The sequence below is a fragment of the Anopheles merus genome, chromosome 3L, assembly GCF_017562075.2.
Source record: "Anopheles merus strain MAF chromosome 3L, AmerM5.1, whole genome shotgun sequence".
Lineage (NCBI taxonomy): Eukaryota > Metazoa > Arthropoda > Insecta > Diptera > Culicidae > Anopheles > Anopheles merus.
In genome coordinates this window covers 29,207,430-29,221,328 of record NC_054085.1, presented here as the reverse complement: position 1 = coordinate 29,221,328, position 13,899 = coordinate 29,207,430, and the positions used below count along the sequence as shown (strand labels likewise).

Below are 13,899 nucleotides of genomic sequence, written 5' to 3'. Positions count from 1 at the left end.
TACATAGCCATTAGGTAACGAATAACGAAATTGGGGACTTTTTTTTATACATCCATCAAATTACGAATAAAGCTATGCTCCATTTAGCCGTACCTCATTGCTTCGAGCTGCGATCCACCAATTCGAAATTAATCGCTGCTCGGTGGTCAGGTTTGGTTTGGGTTTGGCTGTGTGTTTTTACCATTATTGTATAAAACTCGGTGCAACGAGTCCACACCTAACTTGCCACACAAAACGAGTGATTGTAGTGTTTTGCGATTTTCAGCTGCAGCTTTACCTTCAGCAACAGTGTTCAGATGGTGCAATGGGCGGTGTGGTGTGTATGCAACATGCAAAGAAATAACGGAATATTTTTTTACTAAAAACGACACTATCCCTAACACACCAGGGACTTTACTACTGATCGTGGTAAACGCAGCAAGCCAAAGCGATAAGAGTCTAAGAATGAGTTGCCCTCACAAGTGCTTCCTTTTTAACTTTCAAACAAAAGAAGATACGTTCGCATTTCAGCAAATATCTAACGCCTCGCAAAATTTATACATGGAAAATGTGTTGATGAAGCGCTTTGATCTTTCAATTCTGGAACAACTGCCTACTTTTATCATTGAACTAAGTATTCTCTCATCAGACAGATTGAAAAGGATCAGCGTCCCAAAAGCAATGCATGTCTTACACATCATAGGGTCCAGCTTGCGAAGGATCGATATTTTTGAGGGCAGTTCATTAACGAAGCTAAATGTTTATGAATGTGACATGACGAGACGGTCCACGCGGTATTCGTAATGTACCAAACCTGAAATACTTCAGACTCGAGAAATGTAAACTGAGCAACATTGATTTAGCAACGTTTTGTGATTATCCTTATTTGCGCGATCTTATTTTAAGCGGTAATAAGATACGGTACGTTGTAAACACGTCGAAAAGGAACTGCAGCATCTATAATTCCCTCACACAGTTGGGCTTAGCTAAGAATATGCTCACCACGGTGAACATGGAGCTGTTCAATGTGTTTACCGAATTGAAGACCTTGAGTCTTTACAGCAATGCAATCGTATCGATATCGGGCCAATTGGCTCTCGACTCATTGTCAAATTTCTTAATGGGTGGAAACGGGCTAGAGCATTTGGATCTTTGTAGTTGGTATGTACCATCGATGGAATGGGTGCTGCTCTCTTTAAACCGTTTTACAAAGATACCGGAATGCCTAAACCATTGGAAAAGTGTTTCGACTCTCATGTTGAACCACAATCAATTCACCAGCTTTAGCATCGACAAATTGGTGGGGATGAACAATTTAACACATTTATATTTACAATGTAACAAGCTAACCGAAATTGAGCTGAACAGTGTATTCTTTCCTCCGAATTTAAAAAGGCTCACAGTGGACAACAATAATCTCACTCAGCTAGATTTGTCATTCATTTTGGCACAGGACTTAGTAGTGCAAGCAAACGATAATTTCATTTCGAGCTTCGACCTAGCGAATTCCTCGCTTAATGTCACACGTCCCACGATGCAGGGAAATCCGATTGACTGTTCATGGACAACTCCTTTAGAACGATTGTATGGTGAATGTGAGAGGAATGAAGAATTTGATGCGTATAATATGATCGAAAATAAAATACAAATTTGTAGCAAATATCAGCTGTATAGGTGACATATTCGATGATGCTGCTTGCAATATTATGCCCGATTGCTGATATGGATATAATTCGTGATGTATAACAAAATGACAGTATTTTCACATTAAATAGACAATTTACATTAACAATGTAGTGCTTATTTGGTCTAGCAGAAAGAACCCATCAAGCGGAAACAACCATTAATAAGAATCTTAAAAAAGAGTTTTTCAACTATTAAACCACCATTTGGGCCACCAACCAGCGTTTGGGCTGCACACTTATGTTAGGCTCAATTTCCACGGATTGAATTTTTTCAACTGGACCCCAGCATCCTCTCACCAGACAGCGATTTCCAGTGAAAACTGTTCAAATTGCTTAATTTAATCATTTTTAACAAAATCAACTAAAAGCATTAAGTTTATCGAGACTGCCTGGCATAAGGTAATTGCAAGCCACAAATGGCTTGCAAAGAAGAAAGTTAGCTATTAAAATTACATTTAATTACTTAATTTAATTAAGTAATGATTTAAAACAGACGAATGAGGCCAATTTGCTGAAAGTCTTTGTAAAAACGCGATTTATTTAATATCTGGTCCACTAATCTGCAGCATTAGTTGGTCCGAAACATAAAAGAAGCAAGCCAGAAATGACATATGATCGATGGTGTTAATCAGGTATGTCAAACTGGCGGCCCGCGGGCCGCATGCGGCCCTCGTCAATGCTGAATGCGGCCCGCGAGAATATTTTGAGAATTGCTAAATGCACTGCAAACCAAAAAACTGTTATTACTATTTGTCTAATTGTATAAAATTTTCCAGAGAAGAACAATCATTTTGATGGTCTATTTTTCGAATATAACATGAATGTAACCATAACATCTCATAAACTTATGCTGCACAATCGTACAGAACAATTGAAACCCTTAAGAAAAATTGATTTGAATGCAAACTCATTATGTTTCGATGAAATTCTGAATATTAGCACAATGTTGTGTACACTCGATTGCACATTCTATGGAAAAATATGGAAAAATAGATTTGCGTCAACCTTCTACAAACGACAAAGGAATGAAATACTTTCATACACACACTTGGAATCTTCGCAACAACTAGTGCTGGATTGTCAGAATCGTCATTTTTGATCTTAGCTATTCTGACTCCTGATCCGTCCAAATCAAACCAACAGTTCCGTTCGGTGCCGACCGAAGCTTATTGAGCCGTTTAATGCCATTCGGAACCATTGGAGTCATCGATTGTCGCACGGAGCGGCTAATCTGCAGTAAGAAATGGATCTGGTCGGTCCTACCGAATTTGACCATGCCCCAATTACCCGAATTTGACCAATTATGCCCCCGAGTGCCGAGTTAAGGATTCATTGGGCTCCGAAATTCTTTTTCGAACGAATTTTCACGGCTCCGACCTTAGAATGTTACATTTTTGATGTTCGATTAAAGCCACTTCTGTTTTATTCATAATCATGCCACCATAAATGTTAATAAAAATGATTGTAGCCAAGTTGGAATTATGTGTACCCCACATTCTACAAAACGAATTAATGTACTTTCCAACCTCCCCAAAAATCAAAACCAAAATGATATGATTACGCTTAAGCCATGAGTATTTAGATTAAGGATTAAAATAATCGAAATGCCGAAGTCCTGCGATGTATAGCTTATTTCCATAGATTAGCTCACACAGTCCACTACCTCAATTCGCGAATCATCTCCCTTCAAGTGTCAAAAAACGAATCTTTGTCAGATAAAATTATCGTAATTTAAAAAAATTATTTGTAAAATACGGGTTCTTGGAACTTGGAAATTAGCAAAAATTATGTTTAAACACGTTTTATTACAATTTTTCTCTTGATCTGTCAAAAAATTGCAGGCAAATATATTTGTTATTCATCCAGCGATGGATAGCTTGGATGGCTTGAAAATGATTCGCCTCGCGAAAAAGATACCTTAGTGAAAAAGTGTGGTTGGACGATATTTTCTAACAGAACTACCGTGTTAGAACGCGACTAATGAAAAATGTCGTATTTTAATAATAAGGATAAAAAATGCATGTGACTTTAAAAGTACATTAAACTATTTTTCGAAATAAAAAAGTGCACAATGAAAAATAACACAGCAAATTTGTAAATAGGAAACTATTCCAGATTTGAAGCGAGGAGTACAAAAAGTCAATTTGTTTAACAATAATGATTTTAAACAGTATTTTATATAAATATTGAGGTATAGTTTTTATTCTCACATTTGCGGCCCGCGAATCACTGAAAATCTGTACTTGCGGCCCTCTGATGAAATGAGTTTGACACAGCTGGTGTTAATAATCGTGTATCTGACCAAGGGATTACGACTATTTAGCCTACAATTAACATAAGGTTGGTGAAACACAATGAAGGAAAAATTAGAAAAAAGGTGGAGGCTAAGTAACTCCATCTCATGAATTTGAAGCTTAAAGCGATGAAGCTTTCTAGTTTACGTTTAGTTCGTTTTTGTATCGAAATTTAATTTTACAGTCCAGTCCAAAGCATAAAACATATTTATAATTTAGCAAAAATAAGGATGATTAGCTTTTAGGAATAAACAATATCATCGTGTTAATTGTGTCTCTCAGTGCTGCAAAATGTCATGAGCTTCATGAGGTGTTCACCAACGAAAACAATTAACATATCCGTGGTGGCTTGATGCTTATTGCGAGTATCAGCAATGAAAGTGCGTCATGACATGCCGAGCACGATATGCGAGTTCTTGAGTCAACCGCGATACTCTGACTGACAAGCTTAGCTTAATGCCGGCGCAAGCAAAATCATGATTTTTTTTCTAGCTGTGAACAGTGCTGCCAAATACCAATGTTTCAGTCATCAACACTCATGCCTGAAACGAAGCTCAAATCAGATCACATAAACAACTGAGATGATCAGTGACTATACTCAAACAGTTGGAGAATCAATCACATGCTTGGTGACATTTTGTTTAGCACCCAACGCTTGATCACTTATTTGGTCGCGACATTTTCTCCCAATGATAATCACGAAATTCTTGGAATATACTTAGCGTGTGGTTCCAAGCAGCAAATTGAGCATGCTTTCTCGCTCTGTCCGGTTTGATGGTCTGTTGGGTCTAACAGAGCGAGAAACCATGATCATTTTGTTTCTTGCAATCACTCGCACGCATCGCATAGCTCCCATGACTATCGGGATGATCACCGATTGAAAATGTCGCGACTAAGTGACTGCCCAAGAGCTGGTTGAACATAATGTCACCAAGCATGTGATGGTCGCAACAACTGTTTGAGTCTCATCTCTCGTGATCGTAGAGCTCGTGACGCTGACATTGTTTTGTTTCAGCCGGAATTTGTCATGACTTTGTCAGTGACATTTTGCAGAACTGATTACAGTAAAAAAAAGTCATTTCATAGAGATTGACCAAGTTTTGATCGTAAAAATGCCACGAAGCGTGCATTGGTCACACCAATCGTATTGAGTATCACCTCTGGTCATCACAATTGAGTACGTGCGGTAGGCATGGAGTTTGTTTCAGTCAGTTTTTTTATGACAATGACAGTGACATTTTGCAGCACTGGTGTCTTTCAAACTAGTGATCTTTTAACTTAAAACAATCAATCTGCTCGTTACGCAATATGCTTGTATATTCACTTTTTTATTAAACACCGCACTACTTAAATGCTTACAAATAACAAATTTCGTCCGAACGCTGAAGAAAGATAAGGGGGGAAGGGGGGGGGGGGTTTCACGCAGATCGTCTGATCCAACGCCGATGTATGTACACAGAGAAATGAATGCTTAATAAAATCAGGTTAAATCCAGCTGAAACTAACAATCGTACTTATTGCTACACACTAGAAGCGGGATTTGCTGGTGTATCTTTACCTATTTGTTCTCTGCTGCTATACAACTCCCGTACGAGCTCGTATAAATAAGAGCAAACGATCATTCGTACGATCGAAAACAGACCTCAATCTTATCACAACCTAGTCAATTACTTGCAAACCATGCATACCTTGTGGTTGCGTGTGGTGCAGGTTTCAATTACTATCGCCTTTGTTCGTTTGAGTATGCTTATCAAGTGGGCTTTCCGAGCCTCGGGCAACCCCAGTCCGTTCACAGCTTCTCGCCGCTCATGTTGAGCATATTGTAGTAGTTGTGGTCGGGAAACCGCTCCAGCTCGATGTAGTCCGTCTCGGTTTGCAGCAACCGGTCCAGCATCTCGACCACCTCCGGGAAGCCGGGCCGCTCGTTCGGATCGGCCGCCCAGCAGTAGAACATGATGTTGTACAGCTCCCGGCGGCAGTGTTCCGGCTTCTCGAGCCGGTAGCCGTCGCGCACCTTGCGCATCACATCCGCCGCCGCAATGCCCGGATAGGGCGTCGAGCCGAGCGTGACGATCTCCCACATCAGGATGCCGAAGCTCCAGATGTCGGACTTGACGGTGAAGATGTTGTCGTACAGTGACTCGGTCGCCATCCAGCGGATCGGCAACCGGCCCTCGCTCTTCCGCTCGTACACCTTGGAGGTGACGATGTCGCGGGCGAACCCAAAGTCCGCCACCTTGCACGTATGGTCGTCGGTGATGAGAATGTTACGGGCGGCCAGGTCACGATGTATGATCTAGTGGGAATACAGGAACAGGATAAGAAAAAGCTCTTGGGAATACTCTGCGACGACACTACTTACCCCACGGGAGGTTAGAAAATCCATCCCACGTGCGACCTGGTACATGAACGAGGTAAGATCACCCGAGGTGAGAATCTTTGACTTGCCGTGAGTATTTCCATAATGTCTGCAAAACGAAACACATCAATTAGTGACATCTTGGACGCGGGTGTACTCATCGGACATACTTCTCCACGCGCGAGTTCCTCAGGAACGTCTGCAGCTTGCCCATATTGACGTACTCCAGTATCACGAAGATGGGATCCTTCTCCGTGCAGCAGCCGAGCAGCCGCACCACGTTGATGTGCGGTTCGAGCGACTTCAGCACCTGCAGCTCCGACAGCAGATCGTTCCGCTCCGCCTCGCTCGCATTTTCCTTGAGCGTTTTGACCGCCGTCACCGATACGCCCTCGTGCCCATCGATATCGGTCGCCTCGCAGCGCCAAACCTGCCCGAACGCACCCTCGCCGAGGATGTTGAACACCTTCAGCCGGTGGCGTGGAAACTCCCAGCGATCCTTCACGATCGACCCGTTCGACTCCTCGGACAGCTGGGACGTCGCCTGCAGGTGACCGTTCGTGTCCCGCTCCCACGGTGAGGTGTACCGGTTGCTGAACGCCATCGGGCCCGTCCAGTGGCTCAGCCCGATCGAGTTGCGGCTATCCTCGGCGGTGGAGGTAATGTTGCTGCTGCCGTTGCTTTGGTTTGACTTTTTGGCTTTATCGATTTTGTTCTTCTTCTTGAGCGTTTTGCTGAGCGCGCACAGATACTTGCGGAAGAAGCAGATCGCGATCAGCCCGGCGGTGACGAAGATGATCGCCACGGAGATGATCACCGGGAGCAGTATCTTGACGGTGTTGGTTTCCTCGTGCGGATGGGCATGGATCGGTACCGTGCCGGTGGTTATCGTAGGTTGGAGCGGTAGCTTTGCAGTGGCTGGTGTACTGCTCGCGCCAGCAATCGTTGGATGCGGCGCGGTAGTGTTAATCACCGGTGGAATGGGAGACAGTTTTGTTCCATTGTAGACACTCGGCTCCACGGGATGCGTCGAGGGGGAAGAATCTACCACCGTGGACGCATTCCCTGTGGCGGTTGGTCGATCGGGATAGGTTTTGGTTTGCTTGGACGGCGGTGGTGGCGTTGGAGTCGCTTCGGCACTCTCCAGACCCGGCCCCGGCACGGTCGGTGGTTTCCGTGTAAACTGGGGCGGTAGCGGCGGCAGTGGGATCTGTGGTCGCGAGCTAATCCCGGGCAAATTTATGCCCGGTGGCAGTATTTGACGTATGTTATCGATGCTGGGCGTAAACTGCGACCCGCGCGACTTGTACAAACCGGTCGCATTTTTGCTCAGGATGTTCACGTACACCTCGTTCTTGGAGGTAACGCTGCCGTCGCTCACCGTGACGTAGACGAAAAAGTTCTGCCCAGCTCGGCCCTCGACGCTGCTGTTCAGAAACACGAACCCGGTGTTGGGGTCGATAATGAACGGCTGCTCCTGGCCGGCGACCAGTGCGTCCAGCCCAAACTCCAGCTTGTCGTCCTCGTTGTCTTCCGCATTGACGCGCGTAATCATCGTGCCGACGGTCGTGTTCTCCGGTATGCGCCAGTGCCGGTCCACCACGATTACTGGCGGTGTGTTGAGATCTTGTGCATCTGCAAAGGAAGCGAATATGTGCAAGAGAGGTATGAGAAGTACGCCTTAAAATGTCAATGCACACAACCCATGCTTGATAATGAAGCTTTATTCGCTGCGTTATCGAAGTGCAAACAGAGTTTCATTACCGGTTTGGTGAATAAATCCCCAGCCAAGGTCTTTAATGGGGGACAGGTTTGGGGCGAGTGACACGATAACAAACGACTTCCCTAGCGAAGGCTTCCCCGTGCCGGGTTTTGAATAATTTTCAAATTTACTTCCTATCACTCACAATACTTCCGAAGGACCCTACGCGGAGCGGGAAGTGCAAAAGCCTAGACGAGGCGGATCCTAGACCTGGAGTCATAATCATAATAATAGTCGGCAAGTGTCATGGTCATTGAGCGAGCTAAAATTATAGACCCCGCCAGAAGAGTGATTCTGACGACGGCACAGGTAGCAACGCAGCCTCACACCGGTGAGAACGATGGCACGGCTTCAGTAATGAACGTGAAGGCCTCCGCAGGGAGTTCCGACGAACGGTTTGAAGGACTCGGACATAAACAAAATATTTTGTTGTCTCGGCCGCTATCCGGTGCGATGGTGTGCTGTTTTGTCTGATCGCAATTCAGACGGCTTGCGGTAGTGATCCGGTGCAAAAACCGGTTCGACCGCTTTCAGTGGCCAGAAGAGAGGGATAGATAAGGAGGAGAAGCTGTGAGCGAGCGAGAGAGAACGCTCCCCCCCTGTATAGGGAGACCACTTTCATTTTAACACACGCAACGTGTTGGCCGTAGGGTCGCCGTGCCACTCGCTTTCTATTGCCGTGCGTTGATCGTGTATGTGTGAGCTCTTGGCGATTGTGTCTGGCGAGTTACGATCGCATCTCGATTGCGATCTCAAGTGGCCTTTACACACGATTTGATTGTTTTGCCTACACGGAGGCTTCCATTAGCGATGAGCTTACCTGCACCGGGATGCTGCAGCACGATCGCCATCCACGCAAACATTGCTAGGCAGTGGCGCAGTTTGATGCACAGCCGAACGTCGGCTGACGTCATTCGCCTTCGCCCGCTGGATGCCATCGTTCTTCCGTTTCGGGCGCGAACAGTCTGAACACTGCGGCAGCTCCTGCTGGGAACAGCTTCTGTCCTGGCGGGTCAGTTCTTCACGCCGTCACGCGCAGTCATCTAGAGGGTGCCCGCGAAGCAGTAACCTCTGGCTTCACTACACTCACGCACACAAACACTCGGTCGTTCGTTTAGTTGGCAGTTTTACTGTTTTTGCGTTGGCACTTTCTCGCCTTCCTTCCGCCGCTGTGCGGAAGAGGCAGGAAGACAGGAACAAGATTGGTTTCACCAGCTCCTTGTCCCTGTCCCGCGGTCTGTATGTGTTCCTCGGGCTTTCGGGATTTGTGTTCGACACTTTACGTAACTATCTCGAAACTTGTCACAACAACGATTATCTTGTGCCGTCCGGTTTCACTTTCGGTTACATAGTCGCTGGCCGCGCTGGGCGACATTTTGGGTTTGCCGAAGCCACGGGTTCACACCGGTTATGTGAGACTAGATAGGGTAGATAGGGAGACCACAAGTGTTTTGCTTTTTGCACTTAGAGTAACGTCTCGATTGAAGCATGTAGCCACAGTTTTGGTCACATTTTGGAATGGCCTTTACGGCGGATTATCATGACAGACACTGTTACTGGTTGAGGTTACTAGGTAAAAGGAATATACAATAAAAAAATTAGTGTTGATTAAGGTATTATTAAATCACGCATTATTACATTTATTCGCACTGAACTTAACACTATACGATTTGTAGCTTCTTTCAAACGTAGATATCATACAGTTTACAGGTTAATTCTAATCCAGTTCTTTGAGCTGCGTTCAGCTCTTTCTTGCCAATGCAAAGATGTTGTTCGGGTCCTTTAAATGTAGTATTGATCTCTCGTTTGTATCTTGTTCGCATTCAGAGCTCTCAAATCGAAAGGCCAAATCGAAATTTGATATTTCAATATTGGTGACAGAAAGGAATCTCGTACTGTATATAATTAGGCTAGCAAGGCTTTTGTTGAATTAAAATAGCTTAAACATGCACACACAAGCTGCCGGTTCCGTGTTTCAGTCGTCAACTTGTACGACTTAAAAACATTCCAGTCAGGGGCTCATGAGCTCAATTCGCGTATTGTGACTGTTCCTTCGTAAGTAGAACTGGCTATCTGGCTCTGTGGTTCTAATCAGTTTCGAAAGCTTGTAAATCCGTCATTGAAATAGGTACAAGTTGACATAGAACTTTGCAAGCTTATAAATCAATTATATTTGGTGCAAATTACGGATGATGTGTAATGAATTTTTTAGTTTTTAATAGATTATCAACTCAGAATGCTTTTTGAAATCGCACTTTTGCTGTAATTCTCGCTTACAATGTACTAAGAGACGAAAGAACTCCGTTGGAGCGAAAGCTTCTATAAACAGTTCAAACAACAACAACTTACAATGTATATTTAGCGAGTTGAACATTTATGATTTTTAATTATTCGCAGGAAAATAATAATCGAAGCACTACAAATGCCTCAAACTACTCGAAATTGCCCTACTTTTCAGTTGGTATAATTATAGATACAACTGCACAAAAACCGAGATAAGAGATGATTTTATGGTTTAAGACACTACAAGACAAGTTAAAACTTGAATCAATTCATACAACTCAATCAGTTGTAACATTTCATTGATTTAATACGACTCGTTGATTGGAGATCATTAGCACATCCCACCGGCTAGATCGAGCATACATGAACCAACACACGTAAAGCCCAATCGCTCCAAGAAGGAAATATATGAATTAAAATCTATGAAAGAAAAAAACAACGATTCAACAATACGTTCATAAAGTCATCGCCCTTGGAAAGAGCCCCAGGAAAGCTGTTTCCATTGCTTTACCCATCCGTCCAGCCGACCGGCATCAACTGGCATTTCCTCTCCTTTTCCTGCCTGCTGAACGGAAGCTCCAAAGCAAGCGCCAAGTGCTTTCGAAAGTAAGTAAATTGATAAAGCTTCGGAGTAAGCCGATTATGTGCCCGAATTTCCACCATTCAATGTCTTCATTGTGAACGTCCAGTTGTGTGTGTGCGTTTTTTTAGGTTGTTGTTTTTGTTCCAATGCTCCACTGACTGTTCGACAATCGCTATGCTTTCACGGGCTGCTTGCGTTTTGTTGTGCACTGATTCCGCTTTTCGCTTGTTTCTTATTATCCTCTCATCTTTCCTTCTGATGTTGTTTTGTTCGCTGTACTTCCTTTCACGTTTGTTAATTGAAAATCTATACCTTTTCCGAGCACACACACACTCAAAACAGCAAGAGGTGCAAAAATAATGCACCACTAAATTGGGTGAAATTGCAAATGGAAAAACAATCACGAGATGGATGCTTTCTCAGCACCACAGACCACAAAAAAAGATCGCAAATGGCAAACATACGATCACACAGACACACACAGGCACACACACACACGCCGGACCGGCCACTGTGCTGGGTGGCAGTTTTCTCTTTCACTGACCCTGAGGCGATCGAGTGATCCTTGCGCATATCATCATCATCATCATCAACCATCAACCCTTTCCAATCTTTCCGATTTCTTTCCCCACTCGCTTGCGCTGCACCCCACCAATCGATGCACCCGCCGTACACGTCATCCGCCGTCAGTCTGGTGTGATATCAGCGGTGTGTGTGTGTGTGTGTGTGTGTGCGCGCGTTGTTTTGCACAACAATTTTCTCCTTTACTTCCTCCGTTTTCTTTCGCATTTCGTGTCCGCAGAAAGAACCGCATCAATATAAAAAAAAAACCGGTGAAAGACTGTCCGAGACCGTCTCGGGCGCACTTTTCGAAGTAAAATTTTGCCTCCAAATCAACGAAACACGAGGTAGGAGGTGAGGAGAATGGTGCATTTATGGGTGGAAACTGTGGGGCAGACGCAGTTGCAACATTCCTCCATTCCTCCCTCTCGGTGCTGCCTTTTGTTTTCACGGCGCAGTTCCGTCACCAACATTTCACCGTTACCGATTTCTCTTTTTTTCCCTTCGTCACTTGCACACCACGGGGTGGTGTGTGTGTATGTGTTTCGTTTCAACCCCTTTCATGCTTTCTTTCTCTCTTTCACTTGCTCTAGCGCCCATGCCCGTCCCGGGGGAAGGTTTGCTTTCTTCACATTTATGCTGCTCATTCTCCCCTCCGCACTTGTTGACTCTTTCACTCGGTCGCACAGGCGATCCATCCATTTGCGATCACTTCTGCGCGACACTCGACTTTCCTATTCCGCAACAACGGAGTTTTGTTTCCATTTTTGCCGCAAGGCGTACCTTCACAGTTTTGTCACCCATCACAGTCACAGATTGTGTGTGTGTGTGGTTAGTTTTAATTCAACATACAAAAAAAAGTGACTTTGAGCACAGAAATCGATTAATATTCAACCACTTCACTTGCACCAGCTTTTCTATGTTAATTCATTCGTACACTTACAACCACAATGCACACTGCCGACAAGCCCGTAGGCCCTGTAACTATCTCTCTCTCTCTCTCGCTCTCTGAGCATGGAAAAATTCTTTCCCTGGGAAAATTTCACACAAATTAGCAGCAACACAAAAATCACCAATTTGACCTATTGTTTGAGCACCCGCTAATTAAGCGATGTTGCCTTTCCAAACACACTACGGATACGATCAAATAGCTCTAACAACAATACACACACACAAACACACACACAAATACACACATTAAATCCGTACACGATGGTGTGCTGAGCACACGTTGTAATTCCCACTTTTTGCACGTGCTGCCGAGGAGTAGGTTAAATTTAACGTTGGCAACCCTTAACAGCCTTTAACCGACCGATCTATCTGTGTACGGCGAAGCTGCACGGCGCACTACACAACATTGAAACAACCCTCATCCCCCCTCCAGCTCGGTATATGTGTGGGTTGTGGTAAGGGGTAGCGACAAAAAATAACGTACACGAAACACCCGGTTTGAGTATCGTCGAAAATCGGCCTGTCACGCGTAGCTGCCAACTTGGAAATGAAAACGAACCCGTCCGTTGCTCGTTGTACGACTGCAAAAGATCTTGGAGCTTTGCGGTGGTGTGCGTGAGCTCCCCTATTTTCAACTGAATTTGCTCTCGCAAGAGAGCATAAAAGAGTGAGAGAAAAGGGTTGAAAGACGTTCATTTATACTTTTATAAAGTTTGATTGTTGGTTCTATTTTTTAAACCAATTGTTGTTTGTTGTTAATAAAACAACTTTTTCAACTCATCTTGTACTTCTCGCTAATTGGAAATAATTATTACTACTTTTTTATGCTGACACATACATACAGCCCGTTTTCTTCTTCTCTCTCACGCTCGCTCTCGCTCTTTCTTGTTTTCAACCGACACAAACACCACAACGCAACAGCATCAACCAACCCCCCCTTCACCAATATTCGCAGCAAATCTGTATCTGTGACAACACAACATAAGTAAAAAATAAAACAACATACATCCGCTCTCTTACCGTCCCCTGCGACCATCCAATGCGGCAAGACGAATCGAAAGTTGAAAGGCTCACCAGAACAGGCTTCCCTGCTTTCCGTGCCATCTCTCCTGTGTGTGTGTGTGTGTCTGTGTGGCCAGCATCCCCAAGAAAGCTCAGCTGGTCTTGGCGCGGCTGTGACCAGGCTGTGATATCCCCTTGTCCGATCGGGAGGATGGGTCAGCTGCTTTTGCTTTCGTTTCGTGTATCTCACGCCATCCGCCAGGCGGAGGGGCGCAAATTTGGGGGAATCGTATGACATTAAGCTTAACATGGATTGGGATCAAGCTTTCATAATACTGGACGGCCGTATGATTCATGCCAATTTGCATGGTGTGATGAAATCTGTGTTCAGAAAAGACAAGGAAAACAAAATAAAAAGTATAAATTACTTAGCCCGAAGC

The 13,899-nt window shown here is 44.4% G+C and overlaps 1 protein-coding gene across 5 annotated transcripts; it reads right to left on the bottom strand.

Moving 5' to 3' along the window:
* Positions 1-5,270: 5,270 nt before the first annotated feature.
* On the bottom strand, positions 5,271-13,496 carry LOC121599616 (tyrosine kinase receptor Cad96Ca-like). Of its 5 annotated transcripts, none has more exons than XM_041927552.1 (5): positions 13,478-13,496; positions 8,900-9,648; positions 6,488-7,952; positions 6,321-6,426; positions 5,271-6,254 (listed from the first exon to the last, which is right to left on the bottom strand). In XM_041927552.1, exons 2-5 carry the CDS (start codon positions 9,015-9,017, stop codon positions 5,748-5,750), a joined length of 2,196 nt encoding a protein of 731 aa, XP_041783486.1. In that variant the 5' UTR covers positions 9,018-9,648; positions 13,478-13,496; the 3' UTR covers positions 5,271-5,747. The 5 variants fall into 5 exon arrangements, with proteins under 5 accessions (XP_041783486.1, XP_041783483.1, XP_041783484.1 ...); XM_041927549.1 differs by lacking the exon at positions 13,478-13,496 and adding an exon at positions 12,942-13,023; XM_041927550.1 differs by lacking the exon at positions 13,478-13,496 and adding an exon at positions 12,703-12,935.
* Between the last annotated feature and the right edge of the window lie 403 nt (positions 13,497-13,899).